At 34.8% G+C, this 14,408-nt stretch overlaps 2 protein-coding genes across 13 annotated transcripts in view; one reads left to right on the top strand and one right to left on the bottom strand.

Annotated features, from left to right (window-relative positions):
- LOC139958657 (corticotropin-releasing factor receptor 2-like) overlaps positions 1-14,408 on the bottom strand; it is a 186,622-nt gene that overhangs the window by 28,770 nt on the left and 143,444 nt on the right. The window contains exon 1 of one of the 12 annotated variants that reach the window (XM_071955905.1): positions 8,816-8,983. The exons of the other annotated variants lie outside the window; for them this stretch is intronic. Within the exon in view, the coding sequence (XP_071812006.1) occupies positions 8,816-8,839 (24 nt within the window). The 5' untranslated portion in view covers positions 8,840-8,983. Of the gene's footprint in view, positions 1-8,815; positions 8,984-14,408 lie in introns of those variants that run through there. 12 annotated transcript variants of the gene reach the window in all.
- LOC139959138 (uncharacterized) lies at positions 10,163-14,072 on the top strand (the record flags this gene model as incomplete). Its single annotated transcript, XM_071956735.1, has 2 exons — positions 10,163-10,248; positions 13,385-14,072. Coding segments are annotated over exons 1-2 (774 nt in total), but the record flags the coding sequence as incomplete, so codon positions are not given.

The following is a 14,408-nucleotide window of genomic DNA, read 5'->3' as shown; positions in this document are numbered from 1 at the left end:
TTCTCCATTATAATTAAAACAAGCTGTACGTCATTGGTATAGGTTCTATAAAATATATGTTATGTTACAAAATGAAGAAAAGCATCATATAATTGAAAGCACTCCAGGAATTGAATTTATGTTAATAAACTATTTTTGTTATTATTCATCTTGTATATCATGTGGGTATTTTTTCCCCTCACAATTAGCATGTATTTTGGCATTCAAATTGCGTGCTGGAACATTTTCACTTCAGTACACACGTTAATTCAACTATTAATATAATTAGCCTAAGCAAAAAAAAAAAACACGTCTAAAAACCCTGATATATTTACAGTACTCATAAATTTGCAAAATGTATGTTGTTACTTCTTAAATGCATGCAGTAAAACATGTGCGTGGCCTCAGATGAGTTATGCGTTATTTGGAAAAGTGTAGGAAACACATATGACAATGTAATTCTTAGTAGCAACTTAATACCAGTATACCTCACCTTTAATTGACAGTGTGATCATGAATGATAGAAATATCAATCAAAGATAGAACTCATTCGTGCTGTCAAGAAAATCATGCAGGCATGTTTGACTTTCGACCCCACGTGACTTCAAAAAATATACGTACGTAATGTAAATCAGCTCAATCGACCATGTGATGTATTTGTCATGTTGTTGCAAAATCAATAAGCCTATATTGAACTATATCAACATAGGAGAACAACCAAGGAAGGAGAGAGGGAAAATACAGTCAACTAGAAACGTTATACTTGTAAATTTATATTTGTTGTTGGATGCATTTTATTATATTTGTAGCCATACTGAATCTATTTAATGTGTCCATTATTTCAGAAACGAATCGTAGACGTTTACGCTGTTTCATGATTATAATACCTCGAGGAACTTTACGGTCTATGTGTATATATAACTATTGCTGACATAATGCATATATATATATATATATTTATATATATATATATATATATATATATATATATAATATTATTTTATATATTACACATCGGACCAATGTAATTTTCGTAAAGTAACACATAAATTAACAGGTATGCAATAATGATTATAGTTAATCGTACATAGTCTTACATTACAGAGGATGCAGGTTATATTGTTCGTACTGCACGGTAATATGGCAATGTACTTTACTATTCAAATGCATAGAACTGTCAGGAGTCTTTGTAAATTCTCTTGAATCCTTCCGACATCTTAACATCAACCTGTTTGATGTAATATAGGAAGGATCAAAACATCCCTTGGAGAGACTTTGAAATTCTTTAAAGCCCTTATTAATGTCCCAGAGGTTATGAACCTCACTCAAGCTTCTTGTTTCATTAAACCTTCTCCCAAAGGCGTTCTGGGCTCTTCGAGCAGCTCAGAACTTAAGGAATTGTGGAACATCGCTCTCGACTGCCCTAATTGTGGGGGAGAAGGCTGGCAAATTAACTCTCCTGTATAAATAAGGTCAGATTCTAGCAAGATGTATCATAATGAAGTAATTTAACTTGATTGGGGGAAGACATTTTGTAGCGTCAGACAACAAGTTGAATCTCTCGATGCTGGCATATAGCGGATGCTTGGAAGGAATGCTCTTATAGAACACAACCTATGACCGAGTGAAGTAATACATGCATGAGCTCATTGCACGGCTGCTTCTCATGCATATTGTAAAGAATGCTATATATACATTCCAATTATTGTAGGCTATATTTAGGTGCAGGTACAAAATGCTCAACAACTGAGTTAATATTGACTATCTGGCATACCAGCCTGTTTGACTTCCCGTACTGTTTGTAGTTTGTCTTTGCTATGTTTCTATGGAAACTGTATATTTATAACAGAGAAATATCAAAACATGTTCAAGCGTATACGCGTATGAACAGCCGCAACGTTAGAGATTACGGTTACGTTAATCTCGTATTAACTTCTCGCACCAATAAATACACTTAGACAACCTAGCAAATATATTTGCTATGTATATTAAATAGCGGAGAGTATTATGCAAGACCGTCAGAAAGTCATCATTTACACAATAAACGAGCCACACTTTCATAGAAAATGTTCTTGGCTTGGGTTGTATATATTATTCATTTTATTCAAATTTTCTAAACACATTTTCATATTTTACAACTTTAAAACACGTCCATTTTTCCCGACAATATTTTTTGCAGTCATGGTACCAGGAAAATCTCCTGTACTTCTTTAGCTTACCTATAAGGTAAAATAGACTTGTCTAACAGATGTCGTTTCTCGAGCAGAAGTTCAACACGGCTGGACAGTGATTGCTCAAAAAATTAGCGCCCTGTCTAAAGTTAGGTCACGTGACGTAAAGAAGACTATGGCGATTCCGAGGGGAGTACTTCACGTTTTTAATTTAATGGGGCCTCTGTAGATAATTGAACTAAAACAAGAAAATAAATAAGGAAGTGTAAACGAAACACGATACGAATAGGGGAACTAACTGTCAAAAAGCAAAATGCAATCACGTTCATTCTGAAAGGTATGAATAACTGTATATGATGTATGGATATATATAGCGATGACGTAATTATGTCAATATAGCGATGACGTAATTATGTCAATATAGCGATGACGTAATTATGTCAACTTACAAATCACGGGTAAATTTGAAATGGAATAGATATAGATAAGGGTTTTTACAATTACTATTCTTCTTAAGTTGCAGATGTGTCTTATTGTTGCAAGGTCATATATAATTTTTTTGATTGCCAACAGTTAATGTGATATTTTGACTGAATTATATTTTGAATTAAACTAACCACAAAAATACATGATCTTTTTTATAAAGCAACAGTGACCAAGTGACAGGTTTTGTCAACAATGATGTTTTAAAAAAATCAAGTTGCATGAAATCTTAAATATGATTGGCTTTCCTTTGAAGAGGTCAGTGTGAATAGAATTACACTATAAAGGAAGATTAGAATATTTGTCAATTTTTGACAACTTAGTAAATGATAAAATGTTACACAAGATGAGTTTTATTTATGTTTCAAACTTTCAATACTTGACTATATATAGCACGAATAGTTTTTAACTTTAAAAAAACTGGATGGTTTGCCCATAAGCTTGGTGCCGATTTCCTCCATTCAGCTAGGTTTCTTTTCCAAAAATAACATTAAATTTCATTCTTCTCGGAAGTAAAATTTATCATTCAGGTCAGTAAATAAGCCAATAATAGTTTGTTATGGTTCATATACTCTGTTTATATCGACCAGCAATAGAGCCTGATCGGTTTTTATTTTTGCTCGGATCTTTGCACCTTGACTTTCGTTTCCACAAAGAAAAGTTAAAAATAAATATTTAAGGCTTGATATTTTCTTACGAAAGTTATAAAGTTACTCTATTAGATGTCAAATTGAAACTACATTAGTTAAGTACTCAAATGTATTAAATAAAACAATTCATCTCCTGATACATGTATCTCGACTTAATGATGTCATCAATTTAAATGTATATATCTAATGTTTTTTAATGTATACCCAATATATATGCAGAAACACACGCACAGCGAATAAGGCTGTTAAAAAAGGCGAGTAGACATTGGTTTCTTTTCATGTGTATAGGACTGCATATGCTTTTGCCTTGTGTGATCAGAAAGATCATCTTGCATCTGCAGAAACATATAATAGTTCTCAGTCAATGCCAGACATCTTAGTGTGAAATTACTGTACAGATATAACGTAATAGCATAGAGAACAGGCTGACAAAGGTGGTGTAATGTTACAAGAACAACAATTTGTTTTGTGTTAGACAGGCACAAGAGATGTTTGATGTTTCAGACAAATCTGAAGCTTCCTGTGTTTCGTTTTGCTTCAAACAAACCGACATACGGCTATACCATGAGAAAGGGGGCCTTAATCAATTTTCAATGTCAAAGACAATTTCAAACTACAGTCCAGCATGTTTCTGATATTTTCCGATTACCAATAGATGAAAACACAAATACTGCAAAGTGACTGTTTTTTCCCCTTTGAAATCAAAGAATGGCAATTTCCTTTTGTTACCATTATTAATTCATTCATTAGTCTGTTTGTGAAAACACACAGAACAGTAGTTTTGTAGCAACGACAGAAAAAACAACAACATGTCACTTATTTTGAAAAGAAAACTGTCGTAGTAAATGTTGATTATTTTGCTTTAGGGGGAACGATATATGACTGCAGGAAACTGTTAAGGATGGCAGAAGATTCATTGCCCTGTTTGCTTTGGCAGTAAGAGTGGTGTCCCTTTACTAATCTGATGGAATGTGATAATCTACTTAATCAGATTAATGGACCTGTTTGTTGCATATGCGTATTTTATTGTATTGAACCATATACTTATAGCAAACAAGTATAACTTGAAAAAGAACATCTCTGCAATTACTAAAATTGCAAACATAGATTGACAAACCCATATTGGGACGCGAAGGGGGGGGGGGGGGTGGGGTGGGAGGGGGGTTGGAACAATAAGATGAACGCAGGGAAAGTAAAAGAGGGACGTTAAACTAAACGGATATTACATATTAATCATATAAACACGCATTATGAGCTTTCTATATAATCTACTAGTATGTTACATAAACATAGGATATTTTTCTTGTACATGTTATGTCAGGTTACAGTTAATTAGTCTAATTAGTTCTACAAGGACAAAAACCTATTCTGCTTTGGGAACTTTTTTACCCATTTATAGTACATTCTTTAACCTGATAATGTTTGTGGGAACCGCATATTGTAGCATTTTACACTGCAATTTTAGTATAACTGGTTATGTTAAAACTCTCGTTGTGGTTGTATGACTGCAAAACAAAGGAGATACGTAGCCTACACGTTACGTATACTCAGAGCAGGTGCAACAAGTAACACGCCAAGTGGTTGATCAGAACAGCTTAGTCGTTACCATGGTTGCATGATTATACAAAGTTCCATCACTGCATTACATAGATTTGACTAACAAATATAGTTCACTCAAAAGTATGACTATAGACTTTGATTTTAACTTCTATAATACGTTATATTAATGGGTGTTTTCATGCATTGTGCAAAATTGATAGCTCAACTGTATATATTTTGACGGATTCTTCAGTACAGATTGGTGACCTATTCATTACGCTCGGTGAAAAGAGGCATCGCCGTTAAAAAAAAAAACACTTCGAATTGTGATGAATCAGAGGAATACCCAATATAGAAAGGTGACTTTTTATTTTAAAAACTTTTGGCTGTCAAGTTGGAGTATGGTACCCCTTTGTCACCATACTGCGTTCACGCGTGGCAGTGAAATCCCCCGGGCGTCCATTAACATGCTCTTCCATACGTCGATCAGCCGATGTCTCTGATAGAAATTACCATGGTCAATCTCGCGTTCCTAACTAATAGGAATGGAATGAGATTTTAGGTAACGTGTTATACCCTTACCGAGGTTTTATTTATTCTTTAAAGTGAGACTCATCCATAGAACTAAAATTATGGAGTTAAAAAACTTATTTTACCCCCAAATTAACCGTCCAAATTCACAAATTATATCCGTCCACAAACGTTTGCTTTTTTTTTAAATTTTTTTACGAAAACAGGAAAATGACGATATTTACTACATCTGTATTTGGGTTGTTAGTGTTTAATACTGTAAGCAAGTCATGTAAACTTCAAATATAATCGGATTCCCTTCAATCTAACGAAGAAATGTTATTTTAGAAAATAAGCTGCCTCTAATTGTCGAGCGGTTGATCAGTGGTTTTCCTGAAGTATATTATGATAAACAAAACAGATTACAATGTTGTTATCCAATATTTTCCCAAGCCCCGTTCATGTTCCCAGAAGCCCATAATTTTCGAACCCAATCAAACTGGGATGTAGCCTTTGACCCCCCCCCCCTCCCTCTCTCTCTTCAGGCCTGATTAGGGGACGGGGTCCACAATCATTTCCCACTAGCACTAAAACTATAGTGAGACATAATTATCTTATAACAATAATTATGACGTCAACAACGTTATGATCACTTAACGGTCGTATGTGATTTACTTAAATCGACAGCTTCGTTACATCGGTAACGTTATCAATATTTACGGATAGTTTTCATAGAGTGTAATCCATGAAAGAGGTAACAAACAAAACACTGAACAGCAACAGAAAAACAACCAATAACAAAACTACCAAATAAATAAACACTAGTTACAAGTATAGTTTACCCATTGCATAATATAGCATTTGACAATATGTAAACTCTCCCTAGCGCATGAATATCCCTTCCCTTTAAAATGTAAGTAAAACCCTCTCGTATTTTGCTTCATTTACTCCTAAGCGTATAAATTTGCCCACTGATTATTTTCCCATTTACGTTCTTCCGAAGGGGAGTTACGTGAGACAGATTCCGTAATCTCCAGTCTTCGAAAACATGAATTATTCCAGTCATTCTGTCTCTTTGGAAAACTATAGAGGATATGAAAGTATCAAGTCATGTTTGATATGATATGATATGATATATTATGATATCATATGATATCATTCATATCACATCACATCATATCATATCATATTATACTGATAACTAGATCAATATTTGTTTATATTGAGCGGCCAACCATACAACCATTGCTGCTGTCATTGTTTTGATATTAATTTGCTTGCTAAAAATATCATTCAATTTGATTAGTTTGAAAGTACAATTGATAGTCTTATTACGTTAAATTCTACTGGATGGAAATGTTAATTCATTTTTGTTCTATAAAAGGAATTCTGTGGTAGCTAACATATACAGTCTACGATTATATTTCTATACTGACGATGTATCAGCATATAACTTAGATACATAATCCATCGTATGCACATAAATGCAAATACAATTATCAGTCACGCAAGCCACGTTTGTCTACTTAATTAAGGAGAGCATAAGGGGGCTGGGGTAAAACATATGGGTTAAGTATAACATCCTAGAGAGTATGCAGCTGATACATTCAAATATTTGCAAAAACACCCAAACAAAAACGCAATGACATTTTACATATTTTCGATTAGTTTGATCTAGCCTGTTTATATGTATTTTTTATAAACACACATTGTATATTAACTGTCTTAGCGATGACATTTTCAGAAATAAACTCTTGGTTTTCAAGAAGTAATTAAGAACGGTGGATTCTTCTCATTAGCTTTTGTTTTGGTCATCCTTGCCAGTGTGTCAGTAGAAACACCGTTTATTATTATTTTCTTAAACTTAACTGATGACGATACTCCCTTTGACACTATACACACTTACATCATATAAAGTCAACGATTTAACATGCTCCCTTATTTGGGAAATCTAGAAATCTCATTAATGATGCATCCAATTTAGTTTAGACTTGGAGGAGTAAATTTATCCATGAACTTCAGGATCAGTTGTTGACAGCAAAGCATAAAACAAGGCATCAAATCACACTGTAACATTCTATTGGTATTGTTATTATTATTGGGCCTTTTACTATTATTGTAATTAAATATTCAACGGGAATTATGATATGCTTTATTTGAGCTGTTCATACAGTGTGCTGGCGGCATGTCAATTTGATAAAGAGGTCAAAGTGTCTGTAAATCGTACTAATTTTGTGTATTTATCATTATGCAACCCGAATGAAATATTTAACGTGCTTTACCAGCAACTGCATGGTAGCACATGTTGTAGTCAGTTATGTAGGCTACACACTAATCTAATATGCGGTTGAGAACATAACATACCATGTAATATAATACAAAATAAGATAAGCTAGTAGCTTCATGCATAACATTTAGATCAAGTTTTGATATTATTCGATGATGAAAACCACAAATTGTGCACGATGGCAGTTTATTAGCTATTTTATATAGGTTGTATTTCAAAATCTTGCTTGCAGGATTTCTACGTGGTTAATATTACAATATAACTGAGGAGGAATTGTCAGTACAAGCCAGTGACGAGCACGGAGTATCACCGTTGGGGAGGGGGGGTTGCACCTTTAAGGGGTATGCGGTAGCCATGGGGGGGGGTCGTTCAATAGGGAGTCTCCCCCACAAAAATTAAAAACATCAACTGTTCTGGATCCGCATCTGGTAACCGTTCAAAATATGCTAGGGTGTCAAATTATGGCCACTCATGATCAAACTTCTGTATGGGCAATAATAGCTTTGAATGACTGAAGGAACACTCCTCAATGTCTAAGAATAATATGACATGTAAAACTAGTCATATTTTAAAAAAGTTAAACATGAGAGATTTTGAACAAATATGGATGACCTTTTAAAGGATATATGTTAGTCTTGACGAATCCACATATGTTATTGCCAACAGGAGGTGGTAACCAATGTCTCCACTTAACATAGATATACATTGGTTCCGAAATAGTTATCCATTAGTACAGTTTCAACGTATGCATTTAGAAATAGGATAAGGATGTATAGTTTACAGTATATCCCCTATTTTGAAAGGAAACAGTGCCCTCAACACATGTTGCTAAGTGTATAGTGAATTTACCGACGCAAACACCATTCCAACTTCCATATAAACAACAAATCAACACTTTGACCTGAGCTAATACACTGCAGTATATATATATATATATATATATATATATATATATATATACATATATACATATATATATATATATATATATATATATATATATATATATATATATATATATATAACGTAACGGAAATCCCAAGAAAGCGAACGTTTCATTGGCATAACCATACGAATTTACTGCACACTAAATAAAATCCTCTCTTTTATACGGTATGTACGCCTATACGGTCTGACCTATATGCCTATATATATATACCGACCAGGTTCCTAGACACTTATCTGTGTAAGCTTACCGTTAGATTGGGCCGAACGTTCATCGCGTATAACAGTGTTACGAATCCTGGTATGGTCAATTGCAATGGTAACTAACAAATTAAGATTCTTTTGAAGGAAGAAAAAGTACCCAAGGTTTTGTGGTACCAGCCTTTTTTCTTTCATACGTGTACAGCTGTCCAGTACTGCTGCTGAAGATTAAACGGTTTCACTCTATCGTAGAAAGGAATTCTAAACAGGTTAGATCCTGATTAGTTACAACCATAAAGTTCAAAATCGAAGTTCATATATAACAGATAATAAGCTCTATACCTGCATCTCAGTGACGTCATCAACGTACGCATAATAAAAACTACAAAATTATGCTGAATTCAATCAAGCTACCAGTATATAATTAGTGCGCCTATACTTATATTTAAATATTTCACATAACATATAGTTTGTTGCAGTCTTTGTAACGCATATAAAGCGGGAGGCCCGGATTCGAATCCCGGTGGAGGCTGGAAGATTTTTCACTGTTCTGGATTTTCCAACTCACTACAATTTCAATTATGTATGTATGATTGTATATATATATATATATATTGCAACATGGAATCGTTCTAGTTTGTTTGGATAATGAATTCATTAATAGCCAATTTCGGGTAATTTGAGTAATTCGAGGAGTCTCATCAAATATGTATTGAATCATGTAAATATGATCGTTTGTCTTCAACAAACCAAGTCGAATTCCCTGCAGGTATTTTTAATTGCTATGAAAACCCATCTTTGTTTAGAAACTCAAAGATTTCCATACATACAGAGGAATGTGGCCTTTTTAGTAAGTCCCCCTCTTCCTCCCCCTCCTCCTCCTCCTCCTCCTCCTCTCCCTCTTCCTCTCCCTCCCCCTCCCCAAACACCATCATCAAGGAACTTATACTATAACTAACAACCAAGAACTTATTCATTAGTCACGATTCTGAGCTTCATTTCTGCAGCTATCAGGTTACAGCAAGCATAAAGTTACGTCAATTTTTATCAATATAGTCATGAAAAAAAAGATAGCGAGAAGGTTATTACAGGTCGAAGTAAGAAAATAATTTCAATAGTGTGGTTAACAAGGCAAGAAATCCAACTCTTCTTGTGTCTCATTGAGCAAAAAGTTACAGATATTATGTATCCAGAACATCTATGCATAATTCTAACTCGCCAAAAAGAACATTATTCATCGCTATACACTCAAAGAAGCATAACTTTTGTGTTTAATGTTAATTTACGGAATTTTCGTAGAGAATTACGTCATAATATTATAACTCTTGAATAGACTTTTAACCACATATTACAGAACAGTTAAAATTAGCAAATTAGCATATTAATTTCACACAAAAATGATAAACCCAGAAACGGTGAAGAAAAAGAAGAGATATTCAGACATATCTTCAATGATATTTCTCCCAGAAGAAGATAATCACAGGTTAGTAATATCTTACTTCCTTTGATATTTTTATTAAGCTTTTGATTTATAAGAAATAAACAGAATGTCTTATACTTTGTCATTAACACACATGGGATGCAATTTGACTCTTCTTTCAAACTAGCAAATTAAGTTACGTCACAATAAAAAACAAAAGAAAGGCACAATCCTTAGTTCCTTTTTGCAGCATCTTCATCAAACTTTCCTGTTTATTAGTTTTATGGGGGTGTAAAGAGGAGAAGGAATAATAGTAAAACATATATCAATTAGGCAAGCGTTTTCATAGGATAGAATACTACGGTACTTGACGTCATTAAAACTCTTCGTTTATGAACAAGACAATTTGTGCTCCCTACTAAGTTTAACTCAGAAGTCTAAAGTGTTTAGTCTACAAGTCAAGCTGTCTTTGGAAGTTATTACGATAAATTGAAGAACTCAGAATTCAGATGCAACGAGAGCCCTGATTGGATAGAAATTTACTTAACGTCATTAAAAAAAAAACTCTCATCGTTTCTAATAATAAACACGACTTTTACTTTTTTTTTTCCGTTTTCAAGGTTTCTAAGGGGTTTAGTCTAACAAATCAGGATATTTCCCCTGTAGATAAATAACTGCCCCTTTGTCATTTGAAATGCATATCCTGAATTGAAGAAATTAAGAATTCAGATGATAAAACGAAGCTTTTACCCAAAAAACAAAGTGTTAGCATACTTACCTTAATGAGAACTATTAATGTACATGATAATTCGCCCCTGAGACGCTGCTACACTTAACGGCTATGAACCCCTTTTACGACAACAACCAAAAGCAATTTAATAGTCCAAGCGAAATGGCATCATTACAAAAAAATCATCCAACCTGAATTTTTCATTATTTATATACAGTGTCAGCAATATATATATTTTTTTGTTGGCTCATTCTTTTTTATCACTAATGTAAATATATATCGTGTCATTTTGAATATGAAACGGATCTGAGTTTTTTGGGTTTTTTTATATCTCCTACTAAATCATCTTCATTATATGACTATTTGCCTCTTCTAAATGCCTAACGGTATGCTGTTGATTACATAGCATGAACGACTATAACTATTAGACATTTTATTGCCACTTGAAGCTTGTCATTCAAAGTAAAGATTAAAACAATAAGACGGACAAAATCGTGATCACCAACCGTGTAAATTCCATCCACTACTCTGGAAAGTTTTTTTGAAGAACCCACGTCAATTTGATGATGATTAAGTTGAATTTTAAAGGAACACTGGCGACTGATAATAGATTATGCTGCCGGCCTTTCTATTATTTCATCCTTTTTAGTTTTATTATTATTATTATGTTGTTGTGTGTGTGTGTACAAAATGACGACAGTTGATAATAGCATTTTCTAGTTTTATCTTACACAATCGAAACCAATGGAAAAGAAAGGTAATGAACTGTTATAAAGTAAAATATTGAACACAATATTAAGAAATAGTCACATAGGGTAGGAGGGAAGTAGTCAGAAGGGGTGGGTGGTAGGTGGGGGGGGGGGGAGGATAACACCAATCTGAAACTACTCGATCTAGGATAATTAATAACAATATCTTTTTTTCTTTTTTTTTAAGAATTTGCTTATAGATAGAATCGCCAAAAAAAAACACATACTATAACAATTGAATCAATGGCAATGCATTTATTTATTTATTTTAGTACGCTAACCTTCTTTTTGAAGATGGCTTAAAGACGATTTTGTTTTTAGTTTTCGTATACATTTGTACAACATATTGAGAATTGTATATAAAGTGCTTAACGCCAGTCCGTGTCCTTTACTATATACGCAGGGGTCGTAATTACATACTTGAATCTGTCTTGTTAAATTTGTGTTATACGTTCCTTCTTGTTCTCTGGATTATTATGAAACATATAGATCACATCTGCATGACACACTCAACGTTGCATTGCATATATACAGTTTGATAAATTTCCTTTTCCAACGCATCCCCGAATTCCCATTGACATTTTTTCTGCATAGCAATTACTCTAGCAACTCCCAACAGTGATTGCTTCATGCGTTCTTCTTCATTGGCTTTTGAAGCACTTCTTCCTGTCACAAAGACATCATCTCCGGCTGTTTTAGCCATTTCCAATATTTATTTTTTACGTGACCAAAAGAAGAAAATACAAAACAAACAAACAAACATATGAACGAAACATTTCACATGTAAAGAAATGCCTGAAAGAGACATCGCTAATTTCGTCTGTGACATGGATGTGTGCACAAAGAGGTCATTGGAATTATGTACATTTTATTTGTCAAAGTACCTTAAGAAAAAACGGCCGTAACGTTGTATTTTCACATTATAACAGGAAGATTAAAATGCTCAAAAGACTATAGTAGAACGATAAAAAATGGTTATTTCGGGTAGCTTGATTACGCGAAACTTAAATAAATAATAAATAGAATCAACAAACAGACAAGCAGACGGATCGACAGACAGATAAGAGAAAGAATATTTGCTTGTTCTTAAACGGTGGGTGTTGAAAGGGTACTGGAGGTAAAATGGAAAATATTAATATAATGATATTAAGTATCAAATTCATGACACACATTCACATAACGTATGGAACGTTATGTCATACAGGTAAATACTTGAATACTAACTATATGAACGTAAGTGGCCAGATGTGTCCATCTTTGCATAAAATAAATCTTTTTCTAAAAAATACCAAAACAAAAAATCTAAATAGACAGAAAGCCCAATGTCAGTGAATAAATATAAAACAACAACTTAGCATCATGGCTGCTTTTTTGGAGGGGGGGGGGGGGGGCGGGGGTCTATAACACTTGAGCGTGAAGAACCATTCACTGTCGAGCCCTTATGAAAACAAGTATCGGATTTCAAACAGATTGGATGGAGCCAATTTTAAGTCAAGGCTATAGTTATGCCTAGAAAATTCACAAAAGAACAACATCTATAGATATGCGAAGTTCACTTATAGTTATACGAGCTGCACATTCCGTTTATTGAAAAGGTATGCATGCTGAGAACGTAAAGCAAGGCTATAATATAAAACAAGGATTCATTGGTGGTCTGGATTTGTGTTCGTTTTTTTTTTATATAATTGGAAAAATTTAGTTTATGTAAATCTTGCTAAAGGGACAGTCATCCATTCATCCTATCACCCATTCATCCATTCACCCATTCATCCTATTCACCCATTCATCCATTCATTCATCCATCCAATCATCCTATCACCCATTCACACATTCACACATTCATCCATTCATCCATTCATCCATCCATCCATCCATCCATCCATCCATCCATCCATCCATCCATCCATCCATCCATCCATCCATCCATCCATCCATCCATCCATCCATCCATCCATCCATCCATCCATCCATCCATCCATCCATCCATCCATCCATCCATCCATCCATCCATCCATCCATCCATCCATCCATCCATCCATCCATCCATCCATCCATCCATCCATCCATCCATCCATCCATCCATCCATCCATCCATCCATCCATCCATCCATCCATCCATCCATCCATCCATCCATCCATCCATCCATCCATCCATCCATCCATCCATCCATCCATCCATCCATCCATCCATCCATCCATCCATCCATCCATCCATCCATCCATCCATCCATCCATCCATCCATCCATCCATCCATCCATCCATCCATCCATCCATCCATCCATCCATCCATCCATCCATCCATCCATCCATCCATCCATCCATCCATCCATCCATCCATCCATCCATCCATCCATCCATCCATCCATCCATCCATCCATCCATCCATCCATCCATCCATCCATCCATCCATCCATCCATCCATCCATCCATCCATCCATCCATCCATCCATCCATCCATCCATCCATCCATCCATCCATCCATCCATCCATCCATCCATCCATCCATCCATCCATCCATCCATCCATCCATCCATCCATCCATCCATCCATCCATCCATCCATCCATCCATCCATCCATCCATCCATCCATCCATCCATCCATCCATCCATCCATCCATCCATCCATCCATCCATCCATCCATCCATCCATCCATCCATCCATCCATCCATCCATCCATCCATCCATCCATCCATCCATCCATCCATCCATCCATCCATCCATCCATCCATCCATCCTATCATC

This window comes from Apostichopus japonicus, chromosome 18 (assembly GCF_037975245.1).
Source record: "Apostichopus japonicus isolate 1M-3 chromosome 18, ASM3797524v1, whole genome shotgun sequence".
Lineage (NCBI taxonomy): Eukaryota > Metazoa > Echinodermata > Holothuroidea > Aspidochirotida > Stichopodidae > Apostichopus > Apostichopus japonicus.
The sequence above is the reverse complement of the archived record's forward strand: the minus strand, read 5'-3'. Positions and strand labels throughout refer to the sequence as shown.